The sequence below is a fragment of the Pleurodeles waltl genome, chromosome 9 (assembly GCF_031143425.1).
Source record: "Pleurodeles waltl isolate 20211129_DDA chromosome 9, aPleWal1.hap1.20221129, whole genome shotgun sequence".
In the NCBI taxonomy this organism is placed as follows: Eukaryota; Metazoa; Chordata; class Amphibia; order Caudata; family Salamandridae; genus Pleurodeles; species Pleurodeles waltl.
Genome location: NC_090448.1, coordinates 1,151,838,014 through 1,151,858,858, shown reverse-complemented (window position 1 = coordinate 1,151,858,858; position 20,845 = coordinate 1,151,838,014). Strand labels below are relative to the sequence as shown.

Below are 20,845 nucleotides of genomic sequence, written 5' to 3'. Positions count from 1 at the left end.
TGCCCCTCAGTGACCAGGAGAGAAGAGGTAATTACAGGGTTTTTCCACAAGCCCACAGGTAAACTTTGTAGAAGGACTGTGCAAGACTGGAAGAAAAAGAAGATGGATCCTGATAGAAGAGTACCTGCAAATGAAGGGGACCAAGTCCAGTTTCAGTTGGAGTGTGCGGTTGGGGCAGGAGCCACTACCGACCCTTCTGGAGATGTTGGACCAGGTCGACGGTGAAAACCAGGAGTCAGCAGTCAGCACAGGAGCAGGAGAATAGTTCCAGAAGTGATGCAGTCGATGTTCCATGTCAGAAGAGTTGCAGTCAGTCAGTGGTGTGGAAAAAACACCAACAAGCCTTGGCAAAGGCAACAGTTGCAAAAGAAGAGTTGCAGAGCTGCTGGGGACCAGAAAGGTCCGGGGGGACTCCAGTCAAGGAGGGGTGTCCCTCAGCAGTGAGGACAGCCCAAAGTTGAGTATGCAGCTCCCACAGGCAACTCGCAGGCACAGGATTTGCAGTGAGGCCAACAAAGCACACCTGGCAAGGAGTCCCACGTCGCTGGAGCAGCAGCCAGGAGACTGTGCTTTGCAGGGAAGAGTGCTTGAGGCCCGGGCTATTCATAGCCTGAAGATCCCTTGGAAGAAAAGCCAATAAGCCTTGGTAGCTGCAAGAGTCGCAGTGCACAGCGGTACTGTCCTGCAAAGAAAGACAAGGGCTTACCATCTCCCAAGTTGGACAGCTGGTAGACAGGACCAAGGGGACCACTCCAGACCACCACCTGTAATGCTGGATCCATGTAGTTTTGCAGGAGAGAATATCCACACAGCTGGTCATCATTGCAGTTGGTCCCTGCGGATTCAGGGGAGTGACTTCTTCACTCCAAGAGAGATTCCTTCTTGCCTCTTGTGCGGGTTGAAGACTTGTCGCCCTCAGAGGATGCACAGCCAGGGAAACTTTGCAGTTGCTGGCAAGAGATGGAGAAACAATGTTTCAAAAACAGAGTTGTCACTGGAGTTGCAGATTGTCGGTTCCTGGAGGATCCAGTTGCAGTCCCGGTGGCCAGAAGATGAAGCAAATGATGCAGAGGAGTCCTGCTGGAATCTTGCATATCCAATCTGAGGACCCACCCAAGAGGGAGACCTTAAATAGCCCAGGAAGTGGGGTTGGTCACCTAGCAGCGTGACCACCTATCAGGAGGGAGCTGTACCATCACCTGCCTGACTTGGCCACTCAGATGCTTCTAGGGGCCACTGCCCACCTTGGATTCAAGATGGCAGAATCAAGCGGCCACCTGGAGAAGCTCTGGGCACCACCCCTGGGTTGGTGATGGACAGGGGAGCAGTCACTCCCCTTTCCATTGTCCAGTTGTGCACCAGTGCAGGGACTGGGGGTCCCGGGACTTGCGCAAATTGGTTTATGCAAGGAGGGCACCAAATGTGCCCTTCAGAGCATATCGGTGGCTTGGGGAGGCTACCCCTCACAAGACATGTAACACTTATTTCCAAAGGGAGAGGGTGTTGCCTCCCACTCCCAAAGGAAATCCTTTGCTCTGCCTTCCTGGGCTTGAACTGGTCAAGCAGCAGGAGGGCAGAAACCTGTCTGTAGGGATGGCATCAGCGCAGGCTGCTCGTGAAAATCCTGAAAACTGGTAGGAGCAAAGCTGGGGGTCCTCTAAGGAGTCCCTAGAGTGCATGGAATCATACAACCAATACTGGCAAAAGGTTTTGAGTTACCTTTACGTAGCTGGACATAAGTAATGACCTATGTCCAGTACACAAGTAAAATGGCTTCCCCGCACTTACGAGGTCCCGCAAAATGGAGCTGGAGTTCGTAGGGACACCTCTGCTCATGCATGGGTGCCCTCACACGCACAGAGTCCAGGGGGTCCCCAAGAGGCTTAACAGAGGCAATAATATATAATATAATGCTGTATTTGTGGTAGTGTGGTCGAGCAGTTAGGCTTATCAGAGGGTAGTGTTAAGCATGTGTTGTGCATACACAAGCAATAGAAGAAACACACACTCAATGACTTCACTCCAGACCAAAAGGATTTTATATAGAAAAATATATTTTGTTAATTTATTTCTCGAACCACAAGATTCATTTAGCAGATAAGTGCATTAAATGAAAGGTACACTGCATAGTTATAATCAGGACTTTGAATGGAATCAACAATGTACACAGTTTTCTTTAAAATGGCAAAAAGCTATTTTAAAAATGGACACTGTGCATTCTTCAACAGTTCCTGGGGGAAGAAAGTACAGTACAGTTTTGGAGGTAAGTAACCAACTTACAGATTCAGTCTCTGGGGAATAGGTAGCCCACCTTTGGGGGTTCAAGATAACCCCAAACACCCAGCACCAGCAACACAGGGACAGTTAGGTGCAGAGGTCAAACAGGAGCCAAAATAACGTGGGCCCCTGTGGAGACAGGGGGTACTCCTGTTCCGGTCTGCTTGCAGGTAAGCACCTGCGTTGTCAGAGGACAGACCGGGTGGTTTTAGAGGAGCACTGGGGGGGGGGCAAGTAGGCACCAAACATACACCCTCAGCGGCACGGGGGTGGCCGGGTGCAGGGCGTCGGGTTCCCAATGGAACTCCATGGCGGGACCCGTGGGTCACTTAGGCGCTGCAGCGAAGGCACAGGGGGGCTCCTCAGGCAAGCCACCGACTGGGCTGGGAGGTGGGTCGATCCTCTGGTCACTGCTGCACCGGTGGTCGGTTTCTCTCGAGTCTGGGGGCTGCGGGTGCAGTGCTTCTCCAGGCATCGGAAATCTTCGTCCCGGGCAGTCGCGTTCTGGGGGGGTCCTCTGGATTCCCTGTGCAGGTGTCGTCGTGGAGGGGTGAAGAGGTCAGCCCAGGGTGGACACTTGGTCAGAATGGTCTGGGGGTCCTCTCTGGATAGTAGGGCCACTTGGACATGGGCCGAGGGCATCGGGTGCAGAGTGGTTTTGGACTCACAATTTTGGAGTGAGGTGGGGAGTCCCTTGGAAGAAGTTTCCCTTTTTTCTTGTTGGACAGGTCCACTGTCCATGGGGGTTTCTTGGTCCAGTGTGATGCAGGCAGTCCCCTAAAGGCTTTTTAGGGGGCCCTGTAGAACGCGTTGTTTTTCCTTTGCAGGATCTTTGAAGCAGGAGACGGGCCGTTAGGGCTGAGGCCGAGTCAGTTGTTGTCTCCTTTTCTTCTCTGCAGGGTTTTCAGGTCAGCAGTACTTCTTTTCTTGAGGTTGTCAGGAATCTAAGGGGGTCATTCTGACCCTGGCGGCCGGTGGCCGCCAGGGCCACCGACCACGGGAGCACCGACAACAGGCTGGCGGTGCTCCCGAGGGCATTCTGACCGCGGCGGTTCAGCCGCGGTCAGAAAGGGTAAACCGGCGGTCTCCCGCCGGTTTACCACTGCCCGTTGGAATCCTCCAAGGCGGCGCAGCTTGCTGCGCCGCCGAGGGGATTCCGACCCCCCCTACCGCCATCCAGTTCCCGGCGGTCCGCCCGCCGGGAACCGGATGGCGGTAGGGGGGGTCGCGGGGCCCCTGGGGGCCCCTGCAGTGCCCATGCCACTGGCATGGGCACTGCAGGGGCCCCCGTAAGAGGGCCCCTACAAGTATTTCACTGTCTGCTTGGCAGACAGTGAAATACGCGACGGGTGCAACAGCACCCGTCGCACCTTCCCACTCCGCCGGCTCGATTACGAGCCGGCATCCTCGTGGGAAGGGAGTTTTTCCCTGGGCTGGCGGGCGGTCTTTTGGCGACCGCCCGCCAGCCCAGGGGAAACCTCAAAATACCCACCGCGGTCTTCCGACCGCGGTACGGTATTTTGGCGGCTCCCGCCGGGCGCGCGGTGACCGCGTCCGGCGGGAGCCAGAATGACCCCCTAAATCTCTTTGTTCAGGGAGCCCTTAAATAACGGATTTAGGGGCATTTTTAAGGTTAGAGGGCAATAGCCAACGGTTACTGTCCCTAAGAGTGACTACACCATCCTTGTGCCCTCTCCCGTTGGGGAGGGGGGGCACATTCCTATTCCTATTGGCCCTGATCCTCCAAAGCAAGATGGAGGATTTTTCAAGGAGGAGGTCACCTCAGCTCTGGACACCTTAGGGGTGGTCCTGGCTGAGGGGGTGACTCCTCCTTGTTTTTCCTATTTATCCCTCCGGACTTGTCGGCAAAAGTGGGGACTTGTCGGGGGAGCGGTCATCTGCACTAGCTGGATTGCCCTGGGACACTGTAACACGAGGCCTGAACCTTTGAGGCTCACCGCCAGGTGTTACAGTTCCTGTAGGGGGAGGTGTGAAGCACCTCCACCCAGGACAGGCTTTGTTTCTGACCACAGAGTGCACAAAGGCACTCACCCAGTGTGGTCAGAAACTTGTCTCGAAGTGGTAGGCTGGCACAGACCGGTCAGTCCTACACTACCAGGCTGCCTGACATACAAAGGGCATCTCTTAGATGCCCTCTGTGTGCATTTTTCAATAAATTTATTGTGCTGAGAAGTTTGATACCCAACTTCCCAGTATTCAGTGTAGCCATTATGGTGCTGTGGAGTTTGTGATGACAAACTCCCAGACCATATACTCAATATGGCTACCCTGCACTTACAATGTCTATGAATTGACTTAGACACTGTAGGGGCATGTTGCTCATGCACCTATGCCCTCACCTGTGATATAGTGCACCCTGCCTTAGGGCAGTAAGGCCTGCTAGAGGGGTGGCTTACCTATGCCACAGGCAGTGATTTTGGAGGCATGGCACCCTGAGAGGGGTGCCATGCCGACTTTGCCTTTTTCTCCCCACCAGTACACACAAGCTGAAAGGCAGTGTGCCTGTGCTGAGTGAAGGGTCCCCAGGGTGGCATAATACATGCTGCAGCCCTTAGAGACCTTCCCTGGACACAGGACCCTTGGCACCACAAGTACCTTTTACGGTGTGCCAGGGATGTGCTGATTGTGGGAACAAAGGTACAGTTTTAGGGAAAGAACACTGGTGCTTTGGCCTAATTAGCAGGGTCCCAGCACACTTTCAATCAAAGTTGGCATCAACACTAGGCAAAAAGTGGTGGGGGGGGGTAACCGTGCCAACAGTGGCATTTTCCTACAATCCCACAGACATCAAATTACCAACTTTACATATGGACAGCTGGATCCATCTAGTCTCCCCACATCTCTGCTTCATGCGGTAGACTGTCTCCAAATGCGTCCGTGGTTCTACACTTTTATTGCTTTCTGCACACAAAGCCAGATTGTTGATGGCCGTAAGAGTATTAGCTATCTCAGTTGAGGCTTTAGGAGGTTGGGTTGAGGTGAAAGTGTTTGTTTTTGATAAATAGACTGCCACTTTTCCTGTATTCCAGCAGATCCCTAGTAACTTGATGTCTTTAACGCCCCCAGGTGAGGCCTGCTGGTGGACTATTCATCCAGCGTCGAAGCAAAGATCTGAAGGAGAGAAGGTCCGAATCGGAGATGACCTCATCCTGGTCAGCGTTTCCTCTGAACGATACTTGGTGAGTGTCTTAGCCCGAGCTCTGTCCTGTTTCTTCATCCTTCCTGCTTTCCATTGGTTTCTCCCCTATACCCACCTTACTTTGGATTTGCATTTTGGGAGTTGACTCCTGTTAAGGCCAAGTCAGCCATCCTTCCTTCTTTGGCAAAAAGAAGGACCCAATATGTCTTAAGTGGTGCTTTTTTCTAGTATCTTATTTTAAAGTTCCTTAATTCCCCAAAAAGTTAGAAAGTGCTATCCAGCAATGGTGATAGCAATGTGAGGACTCACTATATGCAACCCAGTCAACCATTTCCTCCCACCACATAAGACGCAGGAAATGATGATTAGAGCACCATCCAATACCACACTTTATGTCAAACATTGAACTCATGGTGCTTAACATTTTATCAAGTAGGTACATATTCATCATTGTACATTTAAATTTAGTGTGAATCAAGATGGAATCAGACAGGTAGGTGAAATTTGTATCGATGTACATAGTAATGCAGTACAGAAGCAGTGCCCTCTGCTTTGTATGGCTGCTGGCGGAGGACATTTGATCTTGTTGAAGTTGAAGGGTCATCGGATCAGTTCAAGGGTGATCAGTGTCAGGTTGGTAAGGATCGCACATGTGAGGTAGGGAGAACGCTTGGGTACATGGGGCTCATCCCGACATATGGGCAGATATGGACCAATCTTATGCTCGCAAGGAGGGAGAGAAAAGGGGGAAGTGATGAGACAGCAGATGCCATGGTGACATGGTTTTAACATGGGCATGCACATTTTACACAATTGCAAAAAGCAGCCAAATTGCTAATGTTAGGATACTCTTTAATCGTATTAAAGACATACACTTTTAATGTAGAGATGTTTCATCTACTATTTTAAGGCGTACTTTTGAAAGCAGTAATACTAAAATAAACCCATATTTCTGGTATCTGCTTTAGAGCGATACATGCCCTTAGGAGAACTTAAAAAAAAAAAGGTAGGCAAAGTCATAAGCCATTTGATTGTGCTGATTAGCCTTGTTCACATGGCTTCCCAACACCCCAAAGAAACAACAGTGGCAATATATTTTAAAAGTAAAATGCCTTGTGTCTTGATGGTAATAATGTGGACTCCGTTGGTAGACATCCTATTTGATGGCAATATGCTTGATTTCAAAGGAGGGGTGGTGTTGGGAGGGAGATTTGAGTATAGGTGGGTGTGTATTCAGTGACATTGTGCAAGGAGGATGAATCAGTCTGTTAGAATGGGGCATTACCAGGACATCCGATCTGGACCGGTGCTCTCTGAAGGGAGTGAGAATGGGACTAGAAACAGCGAGCCAGGCCCTAAACTGCAAGGATTACTAACCCAAACTTGAAACGGTACGAGCAGACATGATGAGAAATGAAATATCCAAAATGGCATTTGATCCAGCCTCTTGAATTTCTCTGGGTTGCATTCCATTCCGTAGTTTTAAGCTTGGATGTGTCATTGGAGCAAGAGACCAAGATATGCCAATTATTCTTCGCACAAAGAGCAGGTCAGCAATATCTCCCACCGAATGAGAACACAAGCAAACCAAGCCTTATTGGCATTATGGCCCTCATTTCGACCTCGGCGGTCTTTAAAAAAGACCGCCTTGGTACCGCTGTGCTGAAGACCTCCAGTGCAGGCAGTTTTCCGCACAGTGTATTATGACTGCTGGCAGCCTTCCGTCCTTTTTAGAAGGGAGAGCCGCCAGCAGCCATACTGGCGGTCGGCGGGGAAGTGGAGGCTGCTTCACCGCCACGTCATCAGAACACTGCCCACCGAATCACGTCCCATGATTCGGCGTGGCGGTGTTCTGGTCACGGGGTGCTGGCGGTGTAGCAGCCCCCATGGATCCTGTTCCCTCCCGGAGGATCACAGGACCAGGTAAGGTGATCGTCCATTAGGGGAGGGGGGTTGGGGGGTGTTGTGTGTTGTGTGCGTGCATGGGGGGTGTGCGTGTGAGTGTGTAGAGGGGGTGTCTGACTATGTGTATGCATGCGGGGTGTAGTGTGTTTGGAAATCTGTGCATGTCTGTCTGTATGTATGTCTGTGAGTATGTGTGCGTGTATGTCTGTGTGTCTCTGTTGGAATGTTTGTTAGTATGTGTGCGGGTATGTGTGGTGGTAGTGTCTGTGTGCGTGACGGGGGTGTGTGTCTATGTTGGCGGGGTGGGGAGTGGGGTTCTGCGACCTTTGGTGGGTGATGGGAGGTCGTGGCTGTGGGGGGAGGACTCAGGGGAGGGAGGTGGGGGAGACCCCTATCAGTGCCAGGGAACGAATTCCCTGGCACTGATAGTGCCTACTGCCATGGATTTCGTGGCAGTTCCAAACCCCACAAAATCCATGGCGGTATGCAGGGTCCTGATACCGCCGGCGGTCTGATGACAGCCGCCGAGCTGGGGACCGAAGTCTCCAGCCCAGCAGTCGTCACCACCCTGGAGGTTGGAGTGGAGAAGTGGTGGTGGTCCATGGGGGTAACCGCCATGAACATAATTCCATTTTTTTTCCCACCGGCCTGTTGGTGATATTACTGCCACTTCTCCATCGACCACCAGGGTCGTAAAGAGGGCCTATATCTTTCTGTCCCTTTGTCGACAGGTTCAGCACAGTCCTTAACTTAGGGATAGCTATAGTAAAGGCGGAGTGATCAGAAAGATCCCACCTCACACACTATTCGCCGTGTCTGATGGGCACTGGGACCACACAGCCCTCAGACTTAGACCATGGGTCTTTTTTTAGGTGAAGTAGGGGTTGTCTTACTCAGTATACAGGGCGGGCGGGAAAAAAACTTTCATTTCTGATAGGCTTGTGTCAATGGCAGTCAGACGACGGTGTTTCATTGACTGACATACAGCTGACTGTTCCAACTCTACCACTGCTCCAGAGGCACCTGGGAATCTGGACATCTCTTCATTGCCCTGGCGGCGTGGGCCTTACACTGCCAAGAGAGCGAAGTTCAAGAGGTTCCCCGAATGTCCACGAGACCCCCGCTTCTGCATTTCTGTCCTTGGGGTGTTCAGGAGACGTTATGAGTTAGTGCAGCTCTGATGGGCATGTTTGTTTCTTTTACAGCATCTCTCCATATCGAACGGGATGGGAAACATCCAGGTGGACGCCTCTTTCATGCAGACCCTCTGGAACGTGCACCCCACGTGCTCAGGCAGCAGCGTCGAAGAAGGTTGGTCCCGGGGTGGCTGTGGGCGTCACTTGCTCGATCCGCTCAGAAAGTGTGTACTAGTTGTTGGGACGTTTCCCAAAATGTGTCCATGAGTGCATGTCTCCCGGCTTCGCTTTTGCTTTAAGCAATCATCATTTCAAAACCTAGAACTTTCACTTTTGTTCTGCACAATTGTGCAAACCTCTGGCGGTGACACTTCCTCTTACCTAGGTGGCTGGCGGAGCTATACAAATTCTCAAATTACCAGAAATCCCAAGAAGTGAAATCTAAAGAACTTAGAAGTGTATGCACCTTCCGAGTCTCTAGTAGTCTGTGCTTTGTAAATGGCGCTCCTCACACCCAGGGTTTCTAGGGGACATTAATGATGGGGCAAATGAAGGTGTATGGAGAAAGGGGTGCGGTGAAGAGGGGCGGAGGGAGTGAGAGAGCGTCCATAGGCTTTGTTCGTGGTTTCTTTTGTTTACCTAGTGGTCTCAGCAGATTAGAGTGTATCTGTCATTTTGCAAGTGTTGCCTTAAGTATACATTGCATATTGGTTAAAAAAAAAACAGAGCTGCCCTCGATAACTATTTTTCAAAATGAAGAAAGTCCGCCCTCAGACTCCCTTCCCATTGTCTGGACAATCGATAAGAAACACACACTGAGATGCTCCGAAACATGGTGGCGGGACTTGTACCTGAATCAGACTATCCGGAATTACACAAGCTCATCCAGTCCATAGCATACTTTGTCGAAGAAATGTACTCCCGCGCCTAGATGATGTTTGTAAATGATTCCTAACAAAAGATTAAAAAGTTGACTCATGAATAGGTTAATATTCCATTTGTTTTGGTTCCAGGCAGGTAGGATTGATCCAGAAACATAATTTCAAAACTTTTTGTAAAACTGGTGATTTATTCAGTGGTGGCAGCGGGTTTGCTTCTCCTGTCAAGGTTGGCAAATAGCCATTACAATGAAAGAAAATAACGAATAGAGGGATGTTGGGAGTGTTCCAGTGCTTAATTAATTTGAGCAGGCACTTAATTTTCAATAACGGCACTTATTACAGTCCGCCACGTGGTGGTGATGTTTGTCTAATGTTAAGGTCATAACAATAATTGTTTAGTGCGGGTTTGCGGTGGGGGGGGGGGGGCGGGGGGGGCTTGTTTTCTTCACAAACAGATTGTTAAGGGCCTTATTACAGCGTTGCTGGAATAGGGTGTGGCATTTACCATGCATTATAAATACCCTCCCCCCAGGGTGACGCATCTACCAGGTGAGGTAAATATCTCCTGTTCCCAGTTTTCAACAGGAACAATAGGCATAAGATGCAGAAATAGTTTAAACTCAGCAAATTCTGCATGTTTTGCCTTTTCCTGCAGGTCTTTTCCCCCAGTACGATTCCAGCAGGTTTTACATGCCGGGATTTACCAGAGGAACTCTCTGAGTTTGTGATAAGTATCACCGAACTTGTAACTCTGAGCCCTGGGAAAACGAACCCTGTAAGTTCCAGGGGGGATTCCCTTGCTAACTGCAAGTTTCAGGGGGATTCCCTTGCTAACTGTAAGTTCCAGGGGGGATTCCCTTGCTAACTGTAAGTTCCAGGGGGGATTCCCTTGCTAACTGTACGTTCCAGGGGGGATTCCCTTGCTAACTGCAAGTTAAAGGGGGATTCCCTTGCTAACGGTAAGTTCCAGGGGGGATTCCCTTGCTAACTGTACGTTCCAGTGCAACTAGCGGTGTTTAACGTGCCCTACGGAGAGGACGGGTTCACTGCACTTCTGTAAGCCTCTCAAGTCCCCTCCCTTGTGACTTGCCCGCATGCCTTTCAGCTGTCACTAGTCCTTACACACCAAGGCACACGTGTCACTGTGTGAAAGATCCTGGCGCCCTTGCACAGGGTCACGATAGCTCCCACTAAAACCCTCAGTACAAGCGGCGTGATGGGCTTCGGACCTGATAGAATCGACGCGGCGGGGTTGGAATATTGATTGGATCTGAGATATGTGTATCACCGAGTTACAGTTTTTGGGGAATGCAGATTGTTGCGCTTACCGCACAAAATCCACATGTTCCAGTCAGTCCTGGGCTTTTCTCATTCTATAAATATTGGCAGATCTGACCTGACAACATTTATCGCAAAACCCAGAATTGCGAGATGTGCCGTAACAGGAGTTACCGCATACATGGCAATTAACCGGGTCGCTTGTAATGGCGGCCAAAAACTATATAAATATGTACATTCTTTAAATGCTCCACATGAAAGATACACTGCACTGCGTGTGAACTGGGGGTCATCGGCCTAAGAGGACGAGCCGGGCATGCTGTAATAACTGACGCGATGTTCCTGTCCCGCAGGCTACCTCCTTGGAGGGCACGTGCTTCGTTTGTTCCATGGCCACGACGAGTGCTTGACTGTCCCATCCACGGACCCGTCCGATTCGTCACTCAGGTGAGTGTCTTCTGCCCGCCCTTGGCTGTGCACGCGTCACTGCCTGGGCTGGACATCAATGCGCTTCCATCCACCACACGCCTCAGTTCTCATGGCTTTAAAGTGTCATTATAAGGGCACGCTGGGATGGTGAAAGTGGCGGACGGAGACGTTTGAAGGCATGGGCAAAGGGGGTTGTGGCTCAGGTCCCCAGACTTTCAGCCCCCACGCCCCCAAGAGACCCAGCTCTGTTCTGCAGAGTCGTGTCCTGATGACCTTGAATAATTCTTAAACAGATTGTCTGAAATATCTTTTTCTTTTGATTTATTTTTTAACGTGGGTGATGCCTGAGAGTGTATTACAGATATTTTGCAGAGGAGTGTGTTTGTTTCGTGCACAATCCCTAAATAAGTTATTTTAGATCAAAACCGAACCTCACATATGAGAAATGGGTGGCTTTCAGAGATTATTATTGGCAGTAATATTAGTGATCTGCTGCTGCTATATTCAATGGAAACTGATTTAGAATTTGGACCAGTGTGCCCCGTGCACTGCCTGTGAGCTGCCCAAAGGGGGCGTGAAAGAGCTGAACTTGGATCGTAAGATTAAAGCTATTCCGAACAGGGACCCCCAAAATACGTTTGACCCAGGGCCCCCGAAATCCTTAAACTGTCCCTGGTGGCTGAGTGCTATAGAGGCAGGGACATGGGGGGCAGACGGCTGCTTTGGTTATTCGCCCGTGGTGAGTGAGATCAGAAGGAAATCACCGTACAGAGCAGAGCCATACCAGTGGCCAACAGCCCAAGCAGAGCGAGGGGGCCGTGCGATCCGCACAGCTTGGGAGCTTAGGAGATCAATCAGAATTCATCAGTGAAATAGAAAACGGGCCCCGATTTGCTGTGCATCCCCGTGAAGTATAGAAGGTTCCTCACCGAGGATGACACAAGAGCTTCCGTCCTGCCAGCTCTCACACAAGCACAGACCCTGAGACCCGTGGGTGTGGCAGGCTCTATCCCACGGCACACATTTAACCCCTTATTTTTAGCTGCTGCTTGTTGGTGACCACAAAGAAGCCCAAACTGGGAAGGGAGATTAAGGTGTAATGAGAGAACGCTCTTAAACTGGGCCCTGACAGCTGATACCCCCAGGCTCTTGACTCTCCCCATAGCGCTGCTCCAGTAGCTCGACTGGTACACACATTGTGCCAGTGCGCACGTTCACATGTGCACTGCGCTGCTAGTCCGTGAACCCACAGTTGCACCAGCCGACGAGCACACAATGGAATTTTCACGCTGCTCCCTCAGTGCCAGTGATTCCGCACTGGTCCCCGGTGCAGCGCCACCATAACATGCGCTAGAACGATGGTCAAAACATGCCTCAAAGCACTGCAAACCTGTGAGTACTGCTGTAAAGCATGTGATCTGACCTGCGGTATCTGCCCTGCTCTGCCCCATAAACGAAACGAGGAATGCAGAGCAGTGAACCGCAGGTCCAGAAGGCCCGGCTAGTTGGTGGGTCAGCTGTCACCGATTTACATAGGCGGGTTATTCAGCCACTGTGCAGTGTGACAGCACTGGTCTGCATTGGGGGGGGGGGGGGGGGGGGCGCTGCACCGCTAATAATAATACTGCTGTTACTATTACTACTAATAATACTGTTACTAACAATAATAATAGGGGGAGCTACATCGCTAATAATAATACTGCTGCTACTACTAACAATACCGTTACTACAAATACTGCTACTACTAATACTGTTACTAATAATAGTAATACTTCTACTAATAATAATCGCTAATAATATTACTGCTGCTACTACTAATACTGTTATTACTACTACTAATACTGCTACTACAACTACTAATACCGATAATACTGCTACTACTAATAATAATAACAGTAATCACAAGTCCAGAAGACGTGGGTAGTGCAGGAATCATCTCTGCTGGTAGAACCAGGACCGACTCACAGACAATCCGATGGCGGGTTACTCAGCCATTGTGTAGTGTGACAGCACTATTCTGCATTGGAGACGTAGCTGCACCGGTAATAATAATACTGCTGCCACTATTACTACTAATAATACTATTACTAACAATAATAATAGGGGGAGGAGCTACATCCTTAATAATACTGCTGCTACTACCAATACAGCTACTACTAATAATACTGCTATTACTAATACTGTTACTACTAATAATAATACTGCTACTACAACTACTAATAATGATTATACTGCTACTACTAATAATAATAACAGTAATCACAAGTCCAGAAGACGTGGGTAGTGCAGGAATCATCTCTGCTGGTAGAACCAGGACCGACTCACAGACAATCCGATGGCGGGTTACTCAGCCATTGTGTGGTGTGTTTTTACTGGCCTTCATTGTAGTAGGAACTGCACCGCTAATAATACCTCTAATACTAATACTGCTGCTACCAATAATAATACTGTTACTACTACTCTTACTAATAATACTGTTACTTCTACTCTTAATAATAATACTCTTAAATCTACTAATAATATTGGTACTACTACTAATAATACTGCGACTACTTATAATACTGCTACTACTACTAATTATAACAGTATAACATTATACTGACGCTACCAATAATAATACTGTTACTACTATTCTTAATAATAATACTGTTACTTCTACTAATAATATTGGTACTACTACTAATAATACTGCTACTACTTATAATAATACTGCTACTACTACTAATTATATCAGTAACCACGAGTCCAGAAGGCGTAGCTAGTGCAGGAATCACCCCTGCTGGTACAGCCAGCATCGACTCACAGACAATCCGAGGGTGGGTTGTTCAGGCATTGTGTAGTGTGACATCACAGGTCTGCATTGTAGGGGTAGCTGCACGCTAATAAATCTGCTACAACTACTGCTATTAATAATAACACTCTTACTACTACCACGAATAATAATACTGCTACTAATAATTATACTGTGACTACTAATACTCTTACTAGCATTAATAATACTGTTACTACTACTAATACTGCTAGTACTAATACTGTTATTACTACTAATAATAATGCTACTACTACTAATAATATTACTAATAATAATACTTCTACTACTAATAATAATAATAACAATAACCGCGAGTCCAGAAGGGCTGGCTAGGGCAGGAATGACCCCTGCTGGTAGAACCAGCACTGGTTCACAGCATAATCCGAGGGTGGGTTATTCAGCTATTGTGTAGTGTGACATCACTGGCCTGCATTGTAGTGGGATCTGCACCGCTAATAAAAAAAAATGCAGCTACTAATAATAATTAATAATACTTTTACTACGAATAAAAATACTCTTTCTACTAATACTAATACTAATATTAATACTCTTACTACTAATAATACTGCTAATACTACTACTAATAATAACACTGTATTACTACTACTAATACTGCTACTACTACTACTGCTCATAATACTAATAATAATAGAACCAGCACCTACTGACAGACAGTCACAGGGCAGGGATATTCAGCCATTGTGAGGTGTGACATCACTGGACTGCATTGTAGTGGGATCTGCGCCGCTAATAAAAAAAAATGCAGCTACTAATAATAATTAATAATACTTTTACTACGAATAAAAATACTCTTTCTACTAATACTACTACTAATATTAATACTCTTACTACTAATAATGCTGCTAATACTACTACTAATAATAACACTGTGTTACTGCTACTAATACTGCTACTACTACTACTGCTCATAATACTAATAATAATAGAACCAGCACCGACTGACAGACAGTCACAGGGCAGGGATATTCAGCCATTGTGAGGTGTGACATTACTGGCCTGCATTGTAGTCGGAGCTGCGCCACTAATATTAATACTGCTGCTACTGCTAATAATAGTAACACTGTTACTACTACTGCGCCACTACTAATAAAGATAACAATGCTACTAATAATAGCAATACCTCTGCTACTACTACAAATAACAGTAACCATAAGTCCAGAAGGCATAGCTAGAACAGGAATCACCCTTCGTGGTAGAACCAGCACCGACTCACAGACAATCCTTGGCGGGTTATTCAGCGATTGTATAGTGACATCACTGGCCTGCATTCTAGGGGGAGCTACACAACCAATACTGCTGCTACCAATATTAATAATAATACTGTTACTACTACTTAAAATAATACTGTTACTGCTACTGATAAAACTACTACTACTGTTACTACTAGTACAACTACTAATAATTCTGTTACTACTAATACTGCTACTGCATATATTACTAGTAGTCGTAGTACTGCATCTACTACTAACAATACTGCTAATACTACTAATAATACTGCTGCTACCACTACTTGTCCTGCCATTACTAGTATTACTACTAATAACAATACTGCTGCAGCTACTACTAATAATAATAATAATACTACTACTACCAGTAACCGCGAGTCCAGAAGGCATGGCTAGTGCATGAATCACCCCCGCTGGTAGTACCAGCACCAACTCACAAACAATCCAATTCAGGCATTGTGAAGTGTGACATCACTGGCCTGCATTGTAGGGGGTGCTGGCACTGCTAATAATAATACTGCTGCTATGACTAATAATAATAATAATGATAATACTGTTAATACTAATACTGCTACTACTACTACTACTACTAATAAAACTGTTACTACTAATACTGTTACTGCTGCTACTAATAATACTGTTACTGCTTCTACTAATACTGTTACTACTTCTAATAATAATATTGTTTCCACTACTACTAATAATACTGGTACTACTATGAATAATAACAATAACTGCGAGTCCAGAAGGGCTGGCTAGTGCAGGAATCCCACCTACTAAAAGAACCAGCACCGTCTGACAGACAATCCGAGGGCAGGTTACTCAGCCATTGTGTGGTGAGACATCGCTGGCCTGCATTGTAGGGGTAGCTGCACCTATCCCTAGGCATGTTAGTGCAGGAACACATGCTGCTACCGCTGCTTCTACCACTGCTAGTACTAGTACTGCTACTACTACTATTACTAATAGCACTACTACTACTAATAATAATACTACCACTACTAATACGGCTGCTGCTACCACTACTACTAGTACTCCTAATACAACTAATACTATTAGTAGTAACAATACTAATACTATCAATACCACTTTACTGCTTCTAATAATAATACTGCTACTAATAATAGTCCTACTAATAGTAATACTACTGTTACTACCTCTACTGCTACTGTCACGACTGTTATTACTACTACTACTACTAATAACTAGTATTACTAATAATACCGCTACTACTAATGATACTGCTACTACTAATAATACTGTTACTAATAATTCTACTGGTGCTACTAATACTCATACTGCTGCTGCTACTAATAATAATGCTACTAATATTAATAATAGCAGTACTACTAATAATACTGCTACTGCTAGTACTTTTATTACCAATAATGTATTACTACTAATAATTATAATGATGGTGTTGCTCCTATTGCTACTAACAATGGTGCTACAACTAGTAAAATATTAATACTGCTACTACAACGAATAGTAATAAAATACTACTGCTACTACAACTAATGATACTACTAACAACAATACTGCAATGACTAGTACTTATAACAGGGTTCTGCAAACTCGGTGCTGGAGAGCCGGATCCATGCCAGATTTTTAGCATATCCACATCTAGAAACAAGATGTTTCAGAAATCTACATTTTTCTAAATGTGGATATGCTAAAAATCTGGCATGGACCCGGCTCTCCAGGACCAACTTTACAGAACCCTGACTTATAATAATGATACTGTTACTGCTGCTACTTTAAATAATCCTGCTACTACTAATAATAATACTGACTAGTACTCCTACTCAGTCGATTTTAGTTTATTATTTAGCAAAAACTATAAACATAAGAACATAGAAACAAGATTACGTCTCAATCCATTACAAATATATAAAACACATATTAAAAAGCAGGAACCAGAGTGCGCCCATCAGCCTGTGCAGCCAATGATCCGACGTGCCGTGAGAGCACCTGGTAGTAAAACCATGTGAATTCCCCCAAAGATTTAAGATGGTACCAGGCCTCCAGTCTGGACAGCAGACCCACACTTTAGGTACCGTGAGCAAAACGTTGAATGGTTAAAACTAACGTAATAAGGTTGAGACGAGCTTAATAATAATATAATTAATAGTAATTATTATTCATGAAGCGGTTCATACTGCAGTTTTACTGCCATCACTTGTGCATTACCAATAAACAATTTATGGATACCGACCTTAGCGTCCTGGGACCGATAGAAGCTGGAGATGGCTCATTCCATGACTCCATCTCGCCCCCTGCAGTTGAGGTGGACGGTTACCTGCTGTGCTCCGCAGCTGTAGGGTTTTGGTACCAAGCTCTGTATGAACAGCAGTTGGCAGAACCTTTTTCAGGAATGCTTATACAGTTCTCACTTAGTGAAGGGCTGGTGTGTGCTTGGGCTTATTGCTCAGAGCGGTAGGGCAGGAGGGGGCCGCCGCTTCACCAGGCCTTAGCCAAGGAGCAGCAACAGGAAGGGTCAGGATTGCCTGGACATAGCAAGAAGTCAGGAACGAGTCACACTTTCCGGCCTGCCTGCCAGGGAAGACTCGAGACCCAGATGGAAAAGGATGTCATGCCAAACAGAGGAGCTCGAGGCAGGAGGTGACCTTCTAGGGGTCGCATTGGCCAGCAGCAAGAAGAGACTATGACTCCAAAAGACTGATGCACAGCTTTAGTGACATGGATCCCTCCCGGTCTCAGACCCGGTAGTAATTTAAAATGGATATTGAAATGGGTTACTATCAGGCCCTATGTTCATGTCCTTAAAATTACTGCCATAACAGTGTTTGATCTCTGAACAATGAATGTAAACAGCGTTAAGGTGATCCATGTCGCAATTTAGTCATGGTTTATATTTCACATTTATCTTAATCTTGCATTCCCTAAGAGCATCAGCTATTTCCATGATGTTGTGTCTCTGTATTTTTGTGTAGTATATTACTCTTGAATAGTGCATACTTTGAATTGAAGAATATAAAAAGTGATGGTTGGAATGCTCAAGTTAATCTCAGCCACTGACAATCGCTCGGGCTGCATCCTAATCCATCGTTATTTTGCACACCATGCCACCTCAGTTTGCATCCAGCTGTATGTAAATCAGTCTTGGCCATGCTCCAATGAGAGTACTCCAACCTGAACTGTCAAGCCAGGTCCTCCTGGAAACAGAACACAAGTAACCCAGGACGGGTATTGCCCTTTTATGGGCTCATCAACTGGGTATATAGGTTAGTTACCCGGTGTAGCGATGTAGTACATTGGTCAGCAAGAGGAATCTAGTGTGGTGCTTAGTGGAATGGAATTGGTGCACACCAAGGCAGAAGGAATTAGCAGTGGGTCTTTGCAGGATCAATGTGTGTACTGCTTATCATAGTGGACTTGAGAGACTGCTTGTGGCACACTGTGTACTGTGCACTGCATTGCAGGAAAGATTACCACATTCTGTGCCAAGAGTGATCTGGTGGACTGCATGGCAGGAAAGATTTGGCACATTGTGTATTAAGAGTGATTTGTTGGGATTGGTGCACTGCATTGTAAGTGGGATTTAGCTTGTGTGTTGAGAGGGATGTTGTGCACTGCATGACTGTAGGGATTTTGCACATTGTGTGTTGAGAAGGGTTTGGTGCAATGCATGGCAGGGAAGATTTAGTACATTGTGTGTTGAGCGTGATTTGTGCTGCATTGCAGGAGACGTTCAGCACTTTGTGTGCTGAGAAGGGTTTGGTGCATTGCGTAGCAGGCGAGATTTAGCATATTTCATGTGTTGAGAGTGATTTTTGCACTCCGTGTAGGGGCTATTGAGGTGGATTTGTTCCCCTCCGTGGGGGGGGAGATTTTGCACACTGTGCTGAGAGGGATTTGGTGAACCCCTTGTCAGGAGAAGATTGTTCTTCTTTGTTTTCAAGGTGTGATAAGAAGGATTTGGTGCAGTGTGTGGCAGGAGGGATTTGATGGGTCTCTAGCCAGACGAATTCGGTAACTGCGTGCACCGCATTGCAGTATTAATTGTGCTTAACCTAGGTGCACCAGCTAGACGGCGTGGCCTGTGTAATCACTTAACTTTTATTGCACCTACAGCCCTGCTGCAGGCTGCGTGCACAGGCGGCAGAGACATTTTAAGGCATGGGCAACATTCTCTCCGTTTCATATCTGTCTTTTTCTCCAGCTCATCCTTTAATGTATTGTTCAGTATTGTTTAGAATCATGGGCTTTGAATTAGCAGAAAATAGGTAAGAAAATACAAAAGTGTTCTTTCCGGACAGGGGCCTCTAAAGTATGTCTTGCCCAGGTCACCCAAAATTCTTAAAATAACGCTGCTGAGCAAACGCAGGTGCGTTTGACACTGGTCTACTCAAAACTTTAGGGGCTGGAGGGTTTGTGGAGTAAATCCAGTGTACATCCCATAAAGTAACATTTGTAATCTGTTCCCAGGAAAGTGAACTATGAAGCCGGAGGAGCGGGTGTTCGCGCCAGGTCCTTGTGGAGAATCGAGCCCCTTCGAATAAGGTACCTCTGCCTGTCCCTGTAGGCCTGAGACAATGCTATCCACTGCCCAGTTTCTGAAAACTTGTCCTATCATCTAATTTAGATTAACTGTTCATGTCTGATGCATATTTGTGCTTGCTTTTAAGTAAATGAACCTGAATCTTTCACACACGTAAGGTATTTAATTGCCTCAGGAGGTGACTATTAAGGATTGCGGATCACGGGTCTGTAGCGGAGGTGTCCAACGCAAGGAGAGGCGAGCTGCATCCATTCCATGTTTTCAGTTTATTAACTTGAAATAACATTTCCGAATGGTAAAGTAAATGGAAATCATTCATGTAGGCAGTGGTTATCCTGAAAGTCTGACGTGGAGCAGGATCTCCTGGACCAATGTTGGACTCCTTTGGTCTATGGCATTTGATTTTGATGTGGGTCACACAGTGGCAGCCCTGTGGGTTGTCCTATAAATCTAGCCAAACATTGAGGCTTGATTTGTTGTTTGGGGATGGCCACTCCATCACAGACAAGATGGATATCCTGTTAGTCTTATTGCATTTGGACGCAGTAAGCTAAAAAGGTGGATAGGATATCTGACAAGTTTTGATGGAGCAGTCATCCGGCAAACTCTAAATAAGGCCCCAAGGAGTTAGGCTCTTGGACAAAGTCACATAGTCGTCCACCCTGATCAGCTCTGGAACATTTACCCTGCGTTCTCCGATGTTACCTTTTACTTTTATTGAGACACATTAGATGATGCCTGTCATTTCACTGGTTTGTGTCACTATGTGATTGTTAAAGATACAGTATCACTCGATGCTTACTTTCTACATACTCAAAACCTCAGTGATCTTTTATTGCTTATTCATCCACATATACACTCAGCCATCACTCGATCCATCTATCTCCACCTATTCATCCAAAAAACACCACTTCTCTCAACCTCCCATCTATCCATCTGCTTCTCTCCATCCGTCTCTCAATCAAACATCCACCCACCTGACCACGCAGGGTGATTTTCCTTTTTCCCTCCTATTAATCATCCCTCCCTGCATCTCTTTGTCTCTGTGTACAAACTTCCATCCATTCACTCACCAATCTAAAACCCATGCCTACTTTCATCCATCCATCATCCATCCATTCTCGGCCTTTCTCCTCCTTTCAGCGACTGAATTTATCATCCAAACACCCACAGCCTTTATCATCCTTCCTTGTACTGC

General features: G+C 46.7%; 1 protein-coding gene across 9 annotated transcripts in view; it reads left to right on the top strand.

Annotated features, from left to right (window-relative positions):
- The window catches only part of RYR3 (ryanodine receptor 3), a 1,450,647-nt gene that overhangs the window by 309,394 nt on the left and 1,120,408 nt on the right, over positions 1–20,845 (top strand). For all 9 annotated transcript variants that reach the window (XM_069208992.1, XM_069208994.1, XM_069208991.1 and 6 more), the window contains 4 exons: positions 5,365–5,477; positions 8,548–8,653; positions 10,991–11,084; positions 19,575–19,649. In XM_069208992.1, the coding sequence (XP_069065093.1) occupies positions 5,365–5,477; positions 8,548–8,653; positions 10,991–11,084; positions 19,575–19,649 (388 nt within the window). The remainder of the gene's footprint in view (positions 1–5,364; positions 5,478–8,547; positions 8,654–10,990; positions 11,085–19,574; positions 19,650–20,845) is intronic.